This window comes from Mesocricetus auratus, unplaced genomic scaffold, assembly GCF_017639785.1.
Source record: "Mesocricetus auratus isolate SY011 unplaced genomic scaffold, BCM_Maur_2.0 Super-Scaffold_100023, whole genome shotgun sequence".
NCBI lineage: Eukaryota > Metazoa > Chordata > Mammalia > Rodentia > Cricetidae > Mesocricetus > Mesocricetus auratus.
In genome coordinates, this window is record NW_024429204.1 from 1,421,101 (window position 1) to 1,436,808 (window position 15,708).

Sequence of the window (15,708 nt, forward strand, 5' to 3'; positions counted from 1 at the left end):
GGAGAGTCACATGCATGACACCTGGGCCTTCTTAATTCCTTTCCACGAATCAATAGATTGAATAATGAGGACAAGCGCTTAATGAAAAGACAAGAAGCCGGCTCCCAATGACCACACACGTGTGCACACTCACATTAGCGTTTTCTACTAGCCAGGCACAGGAGTATTTTTGCATATGTATGTCTTTACTTGCCTTATTGTTGTACTTCACTTTAAAAGATTAGACAGCTGCTTGATGTATAAAAGAGAATATTATAATAACATACTGTAGACTGTTTGAAATGAGATCATTCATTTGGGATTGTTACAGTTCCCTTATGCAGCCGTACATAACAATGTCTCTTGGCATTCAAATTGCCTGTGGATTTGCGTAATTTTGTTCTCTTTATACTGTCAACCGTCTAAGTTGCCCAAAAAGCTTTGGTATGGGTAAAGAATTCAGTGATCATACTTTTTTTTTAAGTCTTAATAGGTCAGGAGGGTACTTATCAGTGTGCTGTCTAATGGATACCACAGTGCTTTAATTCTGTCAGTAACAATGTATTGAATACCTTTTGTGTGCCAAACATTATGGGCACAAACATAAATGACACACAGTATCTACTGAAGGACAATCCAGACTAGGGGAGAAAGACTCAGTGTTAAATAATTGTCCCCCCATGGATACAGCATAGAGAGCATGGAACTTAGCAACTTGGTGTCAGACATTTTATGCCAGTTATTACCACAGTCCTGCCGTGTCCACTGCCTTGCACAAGGCAGATATGCAGTGAACGGATTTTGATTGAATAAGTCAACGTGTTGGGGGCATTTATTCAGAGAGTAGCTGGCGCAAGCTGGGCTACCCTGGAAGTTTCTTGGGAGAAGAAATGGCTGAGGAGAAATTAAGCATCTCCTCTACTGCCCGTCGAGATACTGCATATCATCTACCTGCCTCCCACAACAAAGCAAAAAGAACTAACTGCCTTGGTAGATAGTCTAACCCAGTGGTTCTCAACCTGCGGGTAGGGAGCCCTTTAGGGGGTCAACCCATCTTTTCACATGGTTTGCCTAAGACCATCGGAAAACACAGGCATTCATTTACAATTCCTAAGTTATGAAATAGCAACAAAAACAGTTTTACGGTTGGGGGTCACCACAGCGGGAGGAACTGTATTAAAGGGCCGCATCGTTAGGAAGGATGGGGAACCACTGCTCTAACTAATCCTTTGCCATACTGTCTGCACAGTTCCCCCAAGGCCTGGCCTCCAGCAATTGGCATGTGGTTGCCTTTACAATGTGTGGACACTGTGTAGCTTACATAGTAGGGAAATTACCAGTGTTGTTAACAGACGGCTCAGACATAAACTTGTTACCTGGAAATAATCGTTACGTGTGGTATTCCACACTTGTCTGTCCTGTGTGCTAGCTGAAGCTTTTTTTTTTATGTACTCTTGTATGTACGTGATCACTAACTTTTTTTTTTTTTTTTTTTTTGGTTTTTCGAGACAGGGTTTCTCTGTGGCTTTGGAGGCTGTCCTTGAACTCGCTCTGTAGACCAGGCTGGCCTCGAACTCACAGAGATCCGCCTGCCTCTGCCTCCCAAGTGCTGGGATTAAAGGCGTGCGCCACCAACGCCTGGCGATCGCTAACTTTTTAACCGTGTCTCCCGTAGGGTGCACTGAAGGCCCAATCGACCTAGTCTTTGTGATTGACGGATCCAAGAGCCTCGGGGAAGACAATTTCGAGATCGTGAAGCATTTCGTCGCTGGGATCATCGATTCCTTGGTGGTTTCCCCGAAAGCTGCTCGGGTGGGGCTGCTGCAGTATTCCACACAGGTCCACACCGAGTTTTCCCTGAGGGACTTCAGCTCAGCCAAGGACATGAAGAAAGCCGTGGCCCACATGAAGTACATGGGCAAAGGCTCTATGACTGGGCTGGCCCTGAAACACATGTTTGAGAGAAGTTTCACCCAAGTAGAAGGGGCCAGGCCCCTCTCCACACGGGTGCCCAGAGTAGCCATCGTGTTCACCGACGGGCGGGCTCAGGATGATGTCTCCGAGTGGGCCAGCAAAGCCAAGGCCACTGGTAATAGGGGGAGGGGTCGCGGTTTACATTATTCAGAATTCCGGTCTTTAAATTCATAGCTGACCTTAGGCGGCAGGGTGTTTGGTTCCAGAAAGACGTTCTGACAACTGCGTTTAAAAATTCACCTTGGCTACACTGCCACCTAGAGGCCATAGCGGAGCCCTGGGGATGCTAAATAAAATGCCCCTCACAGGCTGAGTAATCGGATTTACTGCTCAGTGTGTGGCCTCCAGGAGAATCAACTCGGCTCCTGCTGTTTAACTACAACATACAGCTGGCCCAACGCCATGGCATCTTCCCTCCAGAGTCACCTGAAGATTTTTTTTTAATGGATTTACTGACACGAATACACTTAAAACAAAAAACAATGTTAAATTGCTTGTTTAACTTTCAAATGAGGAAATTTGATTTAAGTTCTCCTTTCCTTTTGAGAAGAAACCATCCAAGCACTCAGAAGGCTGAGGCAGGGGATTTACAAGTTCCAGCCCAGCCTTGGCTATATGGAAAAATCCTGTCTTTTATAAGGTCGTAATTTGACCTGCTTAGAATTTTCCCAGAAAACCTCTCATTTTAGTAAGCTGTGAGAAGACACGTTTTCCTACTATCCAGAAGATAATTCAGGAGAAAGCTGCACATTGCTCGGTTACCTGACCTCTCTAGGGCTTATCAATAGTCTTTTACTCTCTTACAGATGCCACATGTCTTAGGATCTTTTGTTCATAGGTCTGAAATAGAAATGCTGATAAATATAAATGTTGATACTTCAAATCCCATCACTTAATATCTGACTTTGGTTGGGCATAGCACCATGCCCGGACCCTGGGAATGCAACTGCATCTCACCCTAACCTCTGTTGCCTAGGTATCACTATGTATGCTGTTGGTGTCGGGAAAGCCATTGAGGAGGAGCTCCAGGAGATCGCGTCTGAGCCCGCTGACAAGCATCTCTTCTATGCAGAAGACTTCAGCACGATGGACAAGATAAGCGGAAAGCTGAAACAAGGCATCTGTGAAGGTATTGCAGAATGTGTCTGGGGGCAGACCTTAGCCATGGGGCAGCATGAACCAGGAAACCCTCAAACCGTTTCTTTGGTGCTCAGAAAATGTCTCCCAGCCAACAAGACAAGCGGCACCTGGAGACACGTCAGACAGAATGGGAGAGGTGGAGACAAATGTCATCAGTGCTGTGTCTTGAGCACTTGCGCTGTGCCAAAAAGCATGCCAAGTGTTTTAATATGCTTCTTTCTTTCTTTTGGTCTACAAGAACTAGGTCTTATAGATCAGGCTGATCTTGAACTCAGAGATCCACCTGCCTCTGACTTCCGAGTGCTGGGATTAAAGGCATGCACCACCACCGCCCAGCTTTAATATGCCATTTTAAAAAATTTTTTATCATGTATGCCATGTTCTGCCTCCATGTATACCTGCAGGCCAGAAGAGAGCACCAGATCTCATTATGGATAGTTGTAACCATGTGGTTGCTGGGGATTGAAGTCAGGACCTGTGGAAGAGCTGCCCACATTCTTAACCACTGAGCCATCTCTCCAGTCCCTAATTCTTAATCCTCACCAAACCTAGAGATGTGATCGCTCTTAAGCCATCACTAGAGGAACCAGAAGTAGTACAGGAAATTTGTGGAAGGGTATCATCTACCCTTGCACGCTCACTGGACACCCACAGAATGCCCTTCAAGAGGGGGAGGGGGACCCTTCCAGATTCCCAAGAGGGGAGCATGCTTTGCTTTTGGCTCTGTCTTTCCCAGTGAAATGACACAGGCAGTGAGTGCTCCAGGGATTGCACTGGATCTCTCAACAACTTTTTCCCTGCCTTACCTTCTTGACATGACACTGGGGAGCACCCCTTAGGTGTAATTTAAGTTCTCTTCAGGGACAGAAGTGCTCTACCATGGTCATAAATCATCACATAATCACTGTCGTTACCAAAGGATGCTGGGTTCCAACAGTGTCCTAAGGAGCACATGGGAACCTCCTTTTGGTCATTTCTTCCCACTCAGCTCTAGAAGACTCTGATGGAAGACAGGATTCCCCTGCAGAGGAACCGTCAAAGCAGACCCACCACCCAACAGGTGAGCTTCCAAAGGCAGCGTGCTCAGCCTTCACTGGAGCCTTCTGCCTCAACCTCCCTGAGGATGCAAGTTGTAAAATGGCCATAGATTTAGATGTCAGCCAAGGCCCTTTTCCTGACAGACAGTAAGGATTTATTCTGTCTGCCAATATGGTAGCTGCCACTTTTCCTGATGGCTTATGTCTCAAAGCAAAACTCTGCACACAAAGGGAATTCCAAATGCCTTTGCCTCAGCTGGCGGCTGCTTTAGACCGCAGTAGTGTGAGGCACATTTGAATTGGGTTTTCTCTCTTTACAGAATCTGAGCCAGTCACCATAAATATCCGAGACCTACTTTCCTGTTCTAATTTTGCAGTGCAACACAGATACCTGTTTGAAGAAGACAAACTTGCACGATCTACACAAAAGCTTTTCCACTCAACAAAATCCTCAGGTAATTCCAAGTGAAGTATCACCACTGGATAAGCTCCAGGTTGCCAACATAGTTGGCTTACAGTAGGAAAGAGGTGTAAATATCTAAAAACTAAGGAAGCAGTAGTAGTCCTGACCCCGTTTCCACAATGAAAGCCCCTTCCAGTGTTTGCAGCCAACACAGCCCTTTCCCAGCATTTACGTCCCTGGATCTGGATGCATGGGAAGGCTCAACATTTCTTTCATTGTGGTTTCCTGTGCACTGACTCAGTCCTGTCCTGTTACTATGTGTCTGGGAAGTGTGGAAGGCAGAGGTGAACTCTCTCCATCTGCTTTCTCAGGAAGCCCTTTGGAAGAAAGCCAGGACCAATGCAAATGTGAAAACCTAATCATGTTCCAGAACCTTGCAAACGAGGAAGTAAGAAAACTGACCCAGCGCCATATCCTTTTTCTGTGGGATGCTCTGTGTGCAATGCAAGCAGTGGCAACCTTACAGGTCACCGTGGGTTTCAACAGCACAGCCAGCAACAGTGAACCAGGGAAGGGCTTTTTATTAAAGGCAGCCTGGTAGCTGTTTGAGAGTTGGGAGTCCAAGCTTAGCGGCCATGGTCTCACACTTGGCTGACATCTGCTGGCTAACATCGGAAGTAGCATTGCGGCCAATCAAGCAGTATATACACACCAGGAATGAAGTGCCTCAGAGAAGCACGTCTTGGCAAAGTGCCTTGTAGAATGGAGAGGTCTAGCCTGATCTCTAACCCTCAACCCTAACCACACAGAAGCTGCATGTGCGCAGACTTTGAAGGACTGGGTGTCTCTCTTTCCTTTTTGGCAGCCGAGATCCCTTGTATCAGCACTTTAAGAGATGAAAAATCTACCAAAGGGACAGGGTCCGGTGGCTCACTTAAATGGGATGACAGTGACGGGCGCTGTTACACGCTGCTGGCTGCCCTGAACTGAAGCCTACAGCAAGCTTATTAAAGCTGGCTGATACAGACCAGTGAGCAACTAGTCCCGAGACACTCCTGTGCCACAGGCTAAGAGCAGCATATGGCAATTCTCCCTGTAAGGGGCAGGGGATTATTTCTTCCTGACAGGAGTCAAAACTGAGAAGACCGGGTTGTCATCCTGCCATGCGGGCAGGTAGCAGGAATTAAGGAACTTACAGAAGATACTTTACAGCTTCTTCCTGTCCCGAAACTGCATGTGAAGGAGCATTAAGTGAAAATTCAAGGCCACGCGCTCCTTAGCTTTTGAACCCCACTCCCGTGCCTCTTCTGACTTCCCTTCACTCTGTAAGGCACAATCCTTTCACTGTCTTTACATCTCCCAGATTACCAGCTATGCCTCCCAGAGAAGCACTATGCTGTAGTTGGAAAAGCCAAACTCAAACTGAAATAATCTGGCTTTGGCAATGAGTTTCACATGAAAAAATATACACATGTGTATATATTTATATAGTCGTTATTTTATTTTTTTGGTTTTACGAGACAGGGTTTTCTGTATTGTTTTGGAGGTTGTCGGTCCAGCCCGGCCTCAAACTCACAGAGATCCACCTGCCTCTGCCTTCCAAGTGCCGGGATTAAAGGTGTGGCCACCACCGCCCGGTTTATATATAGTCTTAATGGCATGTTAAACAAATTGCTATAAATGTACAAGGCTTTTTCAAAATATGGGACAATTCGCTTTTAATCCCATAGCCTTTTTAATAAGTTTTAGTAATCAAGTTGTAAGCTAAAACAGACATCCAGACTACTTTTCCTTAATTTGAGATTTACTAGAAGAAATGACGCAAAGAATGGAAGCCTTGGAAAACCGCCTACGGTACAGATGAAGACTAGAAATGCTTTTGTGTTTGTACACCATTATGAAAAGGATTTTAAAGAGTGGAGTCGCAACACTCACACCAGAGGTAAATCTGTAAAGTGAAACCCAACCAGCTACAGAAGACACTGGATTGCTGTACAAGAAATGCAGACACTAGTAGACGCTAAGGTGTCTAGATTTCTCATTGGGGGTGGGGGATCCTCCTGAATCCTAGTCAACCACGAGAATGAGCTGTGCAGTGAAATCTCATTTGACAAGTCTCAATTCTGCACAAAACTGACTCAGCAAATTGCTATTTTTTTGTATTGGAATTTACTTTGATGCATATGGACATGGGTAAATTATGGGACCTATGCTCTGTTCAATTTTTATACATTAAAATCCACCTCTCCAGAAAACATTGAATAAAACTCCTAGTTTAAATGTATACATGGGAGCTGGAGACGGCTCAGTGGTTGAGAGCATTGGCTGCTCTTCCAGAGGTCCCGAGTTCAATTCCCAGCAACCACGCGGTGGCTCCCAACCATCTGTAATGAGATCTGGTGCCCTCTTCCAGTGTGCAAGCATACATGCAGAGCATTGTATACATAATAGATCTTCAATAAATAAATGCATACATGATAAAGAGCTAATATTAACCAGAAAGGGAAAAAAACAGGTTAACATACTTGCCAGCTTGGTACAACCAGTCTGACTAGCGATGGTTACCAAAGTTTTACAGATGGTCTGGGTTCAGTTATCCAGCAACCACATGGTAGCTCATGACTATCTAGTAAGTGGTTGCTGGGAACGCTACGCCCTCTACTGGTTACACTGAGTAAAGAATGAAATCTGTCTTCACACTCTGGGAGACAGCAAATGCTAAATGTACAACACGGAAGTTACTATTTGGACAAAATGTAAAAGTTTTAGCCTAGATATTCACAAACACAATGGGGAACTGTCTTAGCACCAGGAAATACTCAAAAATTTTTAATGTTGCATAAAATGCTGAGTCCTTGGTTCTCTAGGACCATGGTGAGAGGCAGATGTGACTAATGCCATTTTTTTTTTTTTGTTTTTCGAGACAGGGTTTCTCTGTGGCTTTGGAGGCTGTCCTCGCTTGGTAGTCGAGGCTGGTCTCGAACTCACGGAGATCCGCCTGCCTCTGCCTCCCGAGTGCTGGGATTAAAGGCGTGCCTCACCAACGCCCGGCCTAATGCCATTTTTTAAAAAGGCTCCACCTTGTCCTCATCAAATACAGGCAAGCCCAGAATGGGGGCAGGAACCTTCTGCCACAATGGGCCAAAGCACAGGCAAGTCCCAACGATGAACCAGAGCGCCTTTCCATGAAGCAGGACTATCTGCCACATTATACAACTAACTCCATTCACGACTAGCCTAAAGTTTGTTTCTTAGTTCTGTAATTGCAATTCTGTTTCTGTGTGGCTTTAGAGGCTGTCCTGAGCTCTGCAGACCAGGCTGGTCTCGAACTCAAGAGATCCATCTGCTTCTGCCTTCCGGAGTGCTGGGGTTAATAAAGGTGTGCGCCACCACCTACGCCCGGCTGTAATTGCAAATCTTTATCTCTTAAATATTGTTTGAGTCTATATAACGGCTTGTCTCATGGGAAGAGAACACCGGAATAGGTTAGACTCTCTTGCTATAGCAAGCTCAAATTGTGTCAGGTAAGTTTGGTTCACCTGCCACAGAGTGTTGCTTGCAATTTTTTACACACTCAACGCCCCACTTCTTTGGCACGGGTCTCCACACCTAGCAGAAGTCTACTTGGCTAGAATTCCCTGCCACCCCTCATGAGAGCAACTCAACTGAAACCTTGCTTTCATTATAATTAGAAAAGAACATCTTAGAATGCCAACTTTTACCATCCCTGATTTGGGTCCTTTTCCTCCCCATAGCAAAACAATGGCACTTCATCATAGCCACCCCACAGAAACACACCCTAGAAGGTATGTTTTCTATCACCTAGCTTTAAATTGTCTTCATTCAAACCCTTCTTGCAGACACGATGACTAGAGAAATGTATAAATTAAAAGCCAAGTTATCATGTACCATACTATCACTCACTACCTACAAAGCCCTACAAACCACACACAAAATAGTTCTAAATGCCTGTAGCAAAGTCACTGCATACAGACCTCAGAGACAGTACGTCAGTATTTGTGTTTTGAAATTCAGTTCACCATACATTAAGGAATTAAATAGGAATGAGTTTAGAGGAAAAATCATTCAAAATTACTCAAAAAGCATAAGTCCTCGGCAGGTTACACACACACAAGCTTTAACTCAAACACACAGTGCAAATACCAAGTCTGGAATCACAAGCCTGTCCTTACATGGGCTGGGAATAGCACTTTCTCCAACATCCATGTGAGACCATGGATATGCAGGGTAGCCAGCCTGCAATTCTATCACTCAGGAGACACCCATGAGATCTGGAGAGGAAGCTGGCTACACTAGCTGGAATTGCCAAATTCTAGGCTTAAATGAGAGACCATGCTTCAGCATGTAAAGCTGTGAAGGAAAACACCCATCACCCTCTAGTCTAAACACACCCACCCACAGAAAATACCAAGTAACACGGCCTTCTGAATAGGTGTGTATTATAAGAACACAAATGTGCATTTCAACACTGGGATCCCAAACGCTAAAGCACCTCTGGTCCCATACACTTTGCAGTGATATGGTGTACTACCTTTAACAAAGCAAAGCCCCACAAAAAACAAGTGACTGTAACTTCACCTAAATCTGACCGCCAGAAATTGTGGTTTCAATGGCTCTAATCTCACTTTCAAGTATAAATGAACCAAGATCTAGGAAGAAAACCCAAATGGACACAATGTTTGTTTTTTTTTTAAAAGAGAGCTTGGGTGGTTTTATTAAAGGCAGGCTTTTCTGGTTTACTACTTCTCACCAGTCTGTTCTGGCATGCTTCTAATAATATCAGAGTCACCTGGAAAATAAAAACCACAGTTTTACAATTCATGCAATGGCAGCTGGTAGTCACACAACTTCCCTAGAGTGGCTACACACACGTTCTTTAGCCAATTATTACAGTGGATGCTATCACTCCTAAGACCAATTAAAAACCACCAAAGAACCTCAGCCATCCTACGAACACACAGAACAATATAACAAACAAGTCAGACCGGGCTTGTCACCAGCATTTAGAAAGCCAGACCTAGGTAAAGAACCAGGCCTGGGGACACATGCATGGTCTTACTATAGCGAATGTCTAGCCTGCCCTGATTATCACAGAATCAGAACAGCGAGAATATTCGCAGTGTTCTACAAGGCGACTAAAGCTCTCAACCCAAGAATGTGCATTTATAGGCACTCATCCCAAGTTGTTTATTCCCAAGCAACAAAGATTACTTATTTCACCTATTCCCACCCACTAACAAACAATATTAAGTGCCTTATTAAATGAAATTCGTATACTTAAGTTGAACTTTTCTTATTTACAGCAAAGCCAATTTACAATATACTGGCATGCACCCTCAATTCTCTACACAATAAAAGTATGGCATCTCTTTCACTATTAAAATTCTAATGGTCTAAACTCAGACACCAATGCCACTGCCTGGTGGGAGGCACCGACGTTAGGAAGACACTGCGCGGTTTAAAAGGCATACCTGGGTCAATGATAGCCAGTGTGCACACTCTGTAGTATTTCCCACACGCTGTGCCCAGCTCGATGTTATTGCCACTGTAGTGATGGACACCAGTCTTAGCCAACATGGCATAGTACTCGATTTCAGATTTCCTTTGGGAACAACAAGAAACCAAATAAAATCAAGATACTGACAGACTTTTACCACAAACTGATTAAGTCTTTCAACAATAGCCAAACGTCCAAGAGTAGCCTGCAAATTACCTACTGAACACCCACTTTGTTCAGGTGGCATTCAGTTCTAAGTGTATTGTATTCAGGCTTCAGATTACTAAATGAGTTTAAAATGGGTAAGGGTGCTTAAAGCCTAAAGAGTTAATCTGATTTAGTAGAAAAGGGTGTGACAGACATGAGGAAGTCAACCTTGGATAGCAACCTGGATAACAAAAGCTAGGTACTGCTTACAAGTCCCAAGTTCAGCTCCCAGGGCTCACAGCTCATGACCACCTCACAACTCCAGTTCTGACACCCACTCCTGGATTCCCAAGGTCACAAGCACTCAGTCTTTGTCTCTCACACACACACAGAGAGAGAGGGAGAGAAACGATGGCTAAGAGTGAAGGGTAGGAAACCTTAAAAAAAACAATTTAAGCTATCTTGACTATCCACTAACACCCTGAAGACTACACAAGGACATTGGCACTACCACTTAAAGAGTAAACAGAGTAAACACTTCAGTGCCAACTCAACGGACACGAATGGATTTGAAGTCCCACACACCAACAGTGCCACAAGGACCTTATGAGAAACGGGGCCTGAACCACATCCTGGACCCACTGAGCCTGAGCTTGCATTTCACAAAGGATGCCTGTCCTGTTACTATAAAGGGCAGGTTAGAAAAAAATAAACAAGAAACCCCCCCCACCCACACAAACTTTGAAAGGATTAAAGTGAGGACCAAACACTGCGAATCCGGCCACTAAGAACAGGCACCCGACACTAGGTCAACTGCCACAGGAAAAGCAAGGGGCTTACACTATCTAAAGTTCTAGTTTACTCAAGTTAAAGCAGTCAATCAAGAATAAACATAGGGCCGGGCATTGGCAGCACACGCCTTTAATCCCAGCACTAGGGAGGGAGGCAGAGGCAGGCGGATCTCTGTGAGAGTTCGAGGCCAGCCTGGTCTAAAGAGCTAGCTCCAGGACAGCCAGAGCTACACAGAGGAAAAGAACCCGTCTCCGGAAAAAAACAAAAACAAGAATAAACACGTGTTCAGGAAGCAGGACGCACGACACTGCCACCTCCATAAACCAGGCGTGACTTTTCTAGACTACAACAGGCACGTGCGATAGAGCTTAATGCTCCAAACTTAGAATGAAGATGGGTCCAAAAAAAAAAAAAACAAAAAACAGGGAGGGGAAGAGAGCGCAGGAAAGACACATGATATCTTCCCCCACCCGTGGCTTCCCTGAGCGTGCGTCGTTTGAGTCCCTCCTGTCACCATGCGGCAGTGCCCCACAGGGACGCTCCAAGAAGAACACGAGAGAGAGGTCTAGAGAGGTCTCCTCTGAACCAGAATTTACCCCCTTCCCCTCAGTGGAGACAGCTCTTCTGGTGTCCCCTGCAGGGTGTAGACTGATTCAGATGTATACACTGGTTCTCTGTGTGTGTGTCTCTCTCTCACACACACACACCAAGGTGCAAACACCAGCGAGCACCCACCCTCACCTCACGGTCCTCCGCCCACACTCGGGTTCCCTCGCCTCCCTCCCTCACCTCAAGGCCGGGCAGTTGTTGGCGAGGATGACCAGCTTGGCTTTGCCCTGCCGGATCATCTTGAGCGTCTGCTTGTAGCCCAGCACGTACTTGCCGCTCTTCATCACCAGCTGGAGCCTCGAGTTGATGGACTCCAGGGACTTCTTCTACAAACGCCGAGCCAACGGGAGAGAGGGGGCCTGAGAACCGTGGTGCAGAACCCAATCCCGGCACCCCGGGGCGTCTGCAACTTGAGTCCCAGCACGGGTGGTGGTGACTCTGCAACCCCGGGACCCCGCATGGGGCTCCCATCTACCCAACCCCGGGCCCACGTCCGCCCCGTCCGTCCATCCATCCGTCCACGCGAAGCTGCTTCCGGGCCCCGGCCGGCTCTCACTCACCGTCTTCTTTGCGGCCACCATCTTTCCTGCCTCCGGTGCGGCGCGGGCCCCCAAACCTAGCACACGGGAGAGGGCAGACAGAGGGTGAGCATCCGGAACCACCGAGTCGAAGGCCAGCGGGGCGCCCCGAGCCCGATCCTCCCCCACCCCACGCCCCGGCCCGAGCTCCCTCACCAAGCGCAGCCGCCAAGATGGCCGGGCAGCGAGAAAGGAAGGAGCGCGCAGCACGCCAGGCTCTTCTACCACACCCGGAGCACGCTGGGACCGGAAGCGGAAGTGGGCGCCGGTCGCCCGGCGGAAGGGAACCTGGTTAGGAGCGGACCGCTTAGCTCGGTGGCTGCAAGCGGGTCGCCGCCACCGGAAAGGAACCTGGTCGGAAGCGGACCGCCGCCACCTGTTGTTGCTATGGGGACCGCTGAACTCGGCGGCTGGAAGCGGATCGCCACCGGAAGGGAACCTGGTTAGCAGCGGACCGGTTAGCTCGGTGGCTGGAAGCGGATCGCCGCCACCGGAAGGGACCTGGTTAGGAACGGACCGCCGCCCCCGGCTGTTGTTGCTATGGGGACCGGTGAGCTCCCTGGGGAAAGCCGATCGCCACCGGAAGGGACCTGGTTAGGAGCGGACCGCCGCCGTGTGTTGCTACTGGGACTGTTTGGTTCCGTGGCCCGGACCGCGGAAGAACGGAAGTCGGGCGAGCCCCGGGAGGATTCCACCCGGACGCCGCTCTCCCTGCCTCCGCCACCCGCCGCCGCCGATGGACCGTAGGAGACTTCCTCCTAGAGCCTCTGCTGCCCAGGGACCGCAAGCGACAAACCCCAAGCCCGGCGAGGGGTCTCGGCGGGTCACTGCGCTTTCCCGCCGAGCGGATGCGCGCAGCACGGAGACCCACGTGGCGGGAGGGGAGGGAGAGCCTCCTGCTGCCGCCGCGCGAGCTCCGATCTGCACCCCTGGCGCGCGCTTCTGTGTTCGAAAGTAGAGAAGTAGCCGTACTTTAAAGTTTTTAATATAAAATATATATTTATATGCTTTTTGAAAATATATAAATCATAAATTTAAATATATATACTTTTTAATCCTTTAGCTGTGAAGCGTGGACAGTCGTATAAATGAGATATTCAAGGGAGGGGGGGAAAGAAGACAGAAAACCCTTTCGCTACTCTACTAGAACCAACAAACCCGGGGCTTTTGAGAGCGTTCATCCGGGAAAGGTGTGAGGACCCTAGTTCTACGCCTCAGCCTCCCCCGTTCCCATCCCTTCCAAGAAGTGTGGCATACGTGTGCAGGCTGGTAATTCCATTGCCGGAGCATAGACAGATCCCCGAGGCCAGGTGGCCAGCCAACCGAGCCTCGCCTGTAAGCCCCAGTAAGAAAGAGACCCTGTGAGAAAATAAGGTGGACAACCACCAAGGAAGCCCACCAGAAATCGGCCCAACAGCGCAAGCTTCCGCACTAGCAAAAAAAGCACACACTCCCAGCACCTGGGAGGCATAGGCAGGCGGATCTCTGAGTTCGAGGCCAGCCTGGTCTACAGAGCGAGTTCCAGGACAGCCTCCAAAACAATACAGAGATACCCTGTCTCGAAAAAAACAAACGAGCAAACAAAAAAGCACACACACAAATTACCAAAGCCATAGAGAAACCCTGTATGTATGTTGTATTACTTTGCCCTGGAGGTTGGGAGACGGAAGAACATTCACTCCCCACCCCTGTAATAATTTGTTTCTTTGTTTTTTGACACAGGGTTTCTCGGTGTAACAGCCCTGGCTGTCTTGGAACTTTGTAGGCCAGGCTGAAATCTAATGTACAGAGATCCTCCTGCCTCTGTCTGGGATTAAAGGCTTGCATCACCCTGACATAAAAATAATTTCAAGGGCTGGAGAGATGGCTCAGAGGTTAAGTGCACTGGCTGCTCTTCCAGAGGTCCCGAGTTCAATTCCCAGCAACTGCATGGTGGCTGACAATCATCTGCAATGAGATCTGGTGCCCTCTTTTGGCCTGCAGGGATACATGCAGGCAGAATGCTGTACACATAATAAATAAATTAAAAAAATAATAATAGTAATTTCAAACATTTCTACAAGGCCATACAGTCATAGTGGCCTATGCCTTTAATCCCAGGAGAGGCAGACAATCTCTGTAAATTGATCTTAAATTTAAAAAAAAAGCTGGAAATTATAAGTTACCTAACCACCATCTCTCTCTCTATATATATATGTATATATATATATATATATATATATATCACACACACACTATGAGATAGTAACCTTGTTATTCTAAAGTTTTTACAGCTAATGTACTGCAGAAATAGGAACAGAACCAGGCCTTTAAATTAGCTAATTCTACAATTAAAACTTATTCAACTCTTGTGGCCCATTTTAACATGGATTTGAACAAACAGTAGTGTTAGATTACCATACTATTTGCTTTAACATTTAGGCATAAATTACTTAAGGTTATGCAAATCCAGATACCTGCCTTCCATTATTCTAGTTCTGTAAACATACCAATCTTGAAATGAACCTGAAAACTAACCAATAGCTCCTCTGAAAATTCAATGAAATAAGCCTAGATTAGAGTTGTGCCGTTACGGGTTAAAAGTACCCCACCCCTTTTTTAATCCCCCTCTTTTCTTTGATGACCTGTTTGGCTTGTGGTTGTCTTGGTATTATGGAAAGGCGTGGCGGCTCAGGAACACCTTGCACTGCCGTTCTCAGGTACGGTGTGGGACTGTTGAGGTCCTCCCGTTCACATTAGACATTCAGTTGTGCATGTGCCTCCCACCTTTCCCCGTTCTGAAATAAATATTCTTAGGAGAGACTTGATGACAATGAGCCATACTCAAAACTGATGTGCCAAGACACGGTATGAGTCTAACCTGCTGTATGGAGAAAATGTTAAGGACGCTGTGTCCTCATCCCAAATGATACCCTGTACCAGTTACGTACTCATCCCAAACGACACCATGTATCAATCATGCACTGGTCCTAAATGATGTAGTACACGGGGGTCCTTTGTATTACATACCTTTAAGGCACTTTCAAGAATTGCTGAGGTTGGGGGCAGGAGAGACGGCTCAGAGGTTAAGAGCACTGGCTGCTCTTCCAGAGGTCCTGAGTTCAACTCTCAGTAACCACATGGAGGCTCACAGCCATCTGTAATGAGATCTGGTACCCTCCTCTGGCCTTCAGGCATATATGCAGACAGGGTTTCTCAGCTACGGAGCAGCAGGTCATGGAACTCACTGTGTAGTCCAGGCTGACCTTGAACTACCAGATCCCTCTGCCTGCTGGGATTAAAGGTGTGCACTACCACCTCCCAGCCATATTAATCTTTTTTATAGAGGATAAAACTTGAAAGAAAGTGGTTAAATAATTTTTCAAGTGCTAAGTAAGACCAAATGTGGTCTCCCATGCCTGTGATCCCAGCAATCAGGATGTGAAGATAGGAGAATTAGGAGTTCAAGGCTATCCTTGTGTGCATAGAAAATTCAGGACCAGCCTGGGCTACCTAAAACCATGTGTCAAAAAAAGTCAGGATTGAAATATT

General features: G+C 46.8%; 2 protein-coding genes and 2 non-coding genes across 6 annotated transcripts in view; 1 reads left to right on the top strand and 3 right to left on the bottom strand.

The window, feature by feature from the left end:
• Positions 1 to 7,964, top strand: part of Matn2 (matrilin 2) — a 124,247-nt gene extending 116,283 nt beyond the window's left edge. For 2 of the 3 annotated variants that reach the window (XM_013115330.3, XM_005072655.4), the window contains 6 exons: positions 1,655 to 2,068; positions 2,930 to 3,082; positions 4,082 to 4,153; positions 4,451 to 4,585; positions 4,905 to 5,003; positions 6,342 to 7,964. In XM_013115330.3, coding sequence (XP_012970784.1) covers positions 1,655 to 2,068; positions 2,930 to 3,082; positions 4,082 to 4,153; positions 4,451 to 4,585; positions 4,905 to 5,003; positions 6,342 to 6,397 — 929 coding nt within the window. In that variant the 3' untranslated portion in view covers positions 6,398 to 7,964. The remainder of the gene's footprint in view (positions 1 to 1,654; positions 2,069 to 2,929; positions 3,083 to 4,081; positions 4,154 to 4,450; positions 4,586 to 4,904; positions 5,004 to 6,341) is intronic. The other variant, XM_013115329.3, reaches the window with a different exon arrangement.
• A 1-nt stretch (position 7,965) lies between these two features.
• Positions 7,966 to 8,091, bottom strand: LOC121133755. Its single transcript, XR_005870732.1, has one exon. It is a non-coding gene; the product is annotated as a small nucleolar RNA SNORA28 (small nucleolar RNA).
• A 1,141-nt stretch (positions 8,092 to 9,232) lies between these two features.
• Positions 9,233 to 12,439, bottom strand: Rpl30 (ribosomal protein L30). Its single transcript, XM_005072654.4, has 5 exons — positions 12,334 to 12,439; positions 12,160 to 12,215; positions 11,780 to 11,925; positions 10,026 to 10,156; positions 9,233 to 9,343 (listed from the first exon to the last, which is right to left on the bottom strand). Exons 2-5 carry the CDS (start codon positions 12,178 to 12,180, stop codon positions 9,294 to 9,296), a joined length of 348 nt encoding a protein of 115 aa, XP_005072711.1. The 5' UTR covers positions 12,181 to 12,215; positions 12,334 to 12,439; the 3' UTR covers positions 9,233 to 9,293.
• On the bottom strand, positions 9,543 to 9,674 carry LOC121133754. Its single transcript, XR_005870731.1, has one exon. It is a non-coding gene; the product is annotated as a small nucleolar RNA SNORA72 (small nucleolar RNA).
• Positions 12,440 to 15,708: the final 3,269 nt, after the last annotated feature.

Excerpts from the sequence above, each read along its gene's own strand:
- Rpl30 (XM_005072654.4), bottom strand. The coding sequence starts at position 12,180 with ATGGTGGCCGCAAAGAAGACG. Across the intron at positions 11,926-12,159 it reads TGGTGGCCGCAAAGAAGACG|AAGAAGTCCCTGGAGTCCAT; the intron begins GTGAGTGAGAGC and ends CGGCGTTTGTAG. Across the intron at positions 9,344-10,025 it reads ACTGGCTATCATTGACCCAG|GTGACTCTGATATTATTAGA; the intron begins GTATGCCTTTTA and ends TTTATTTTCCAG.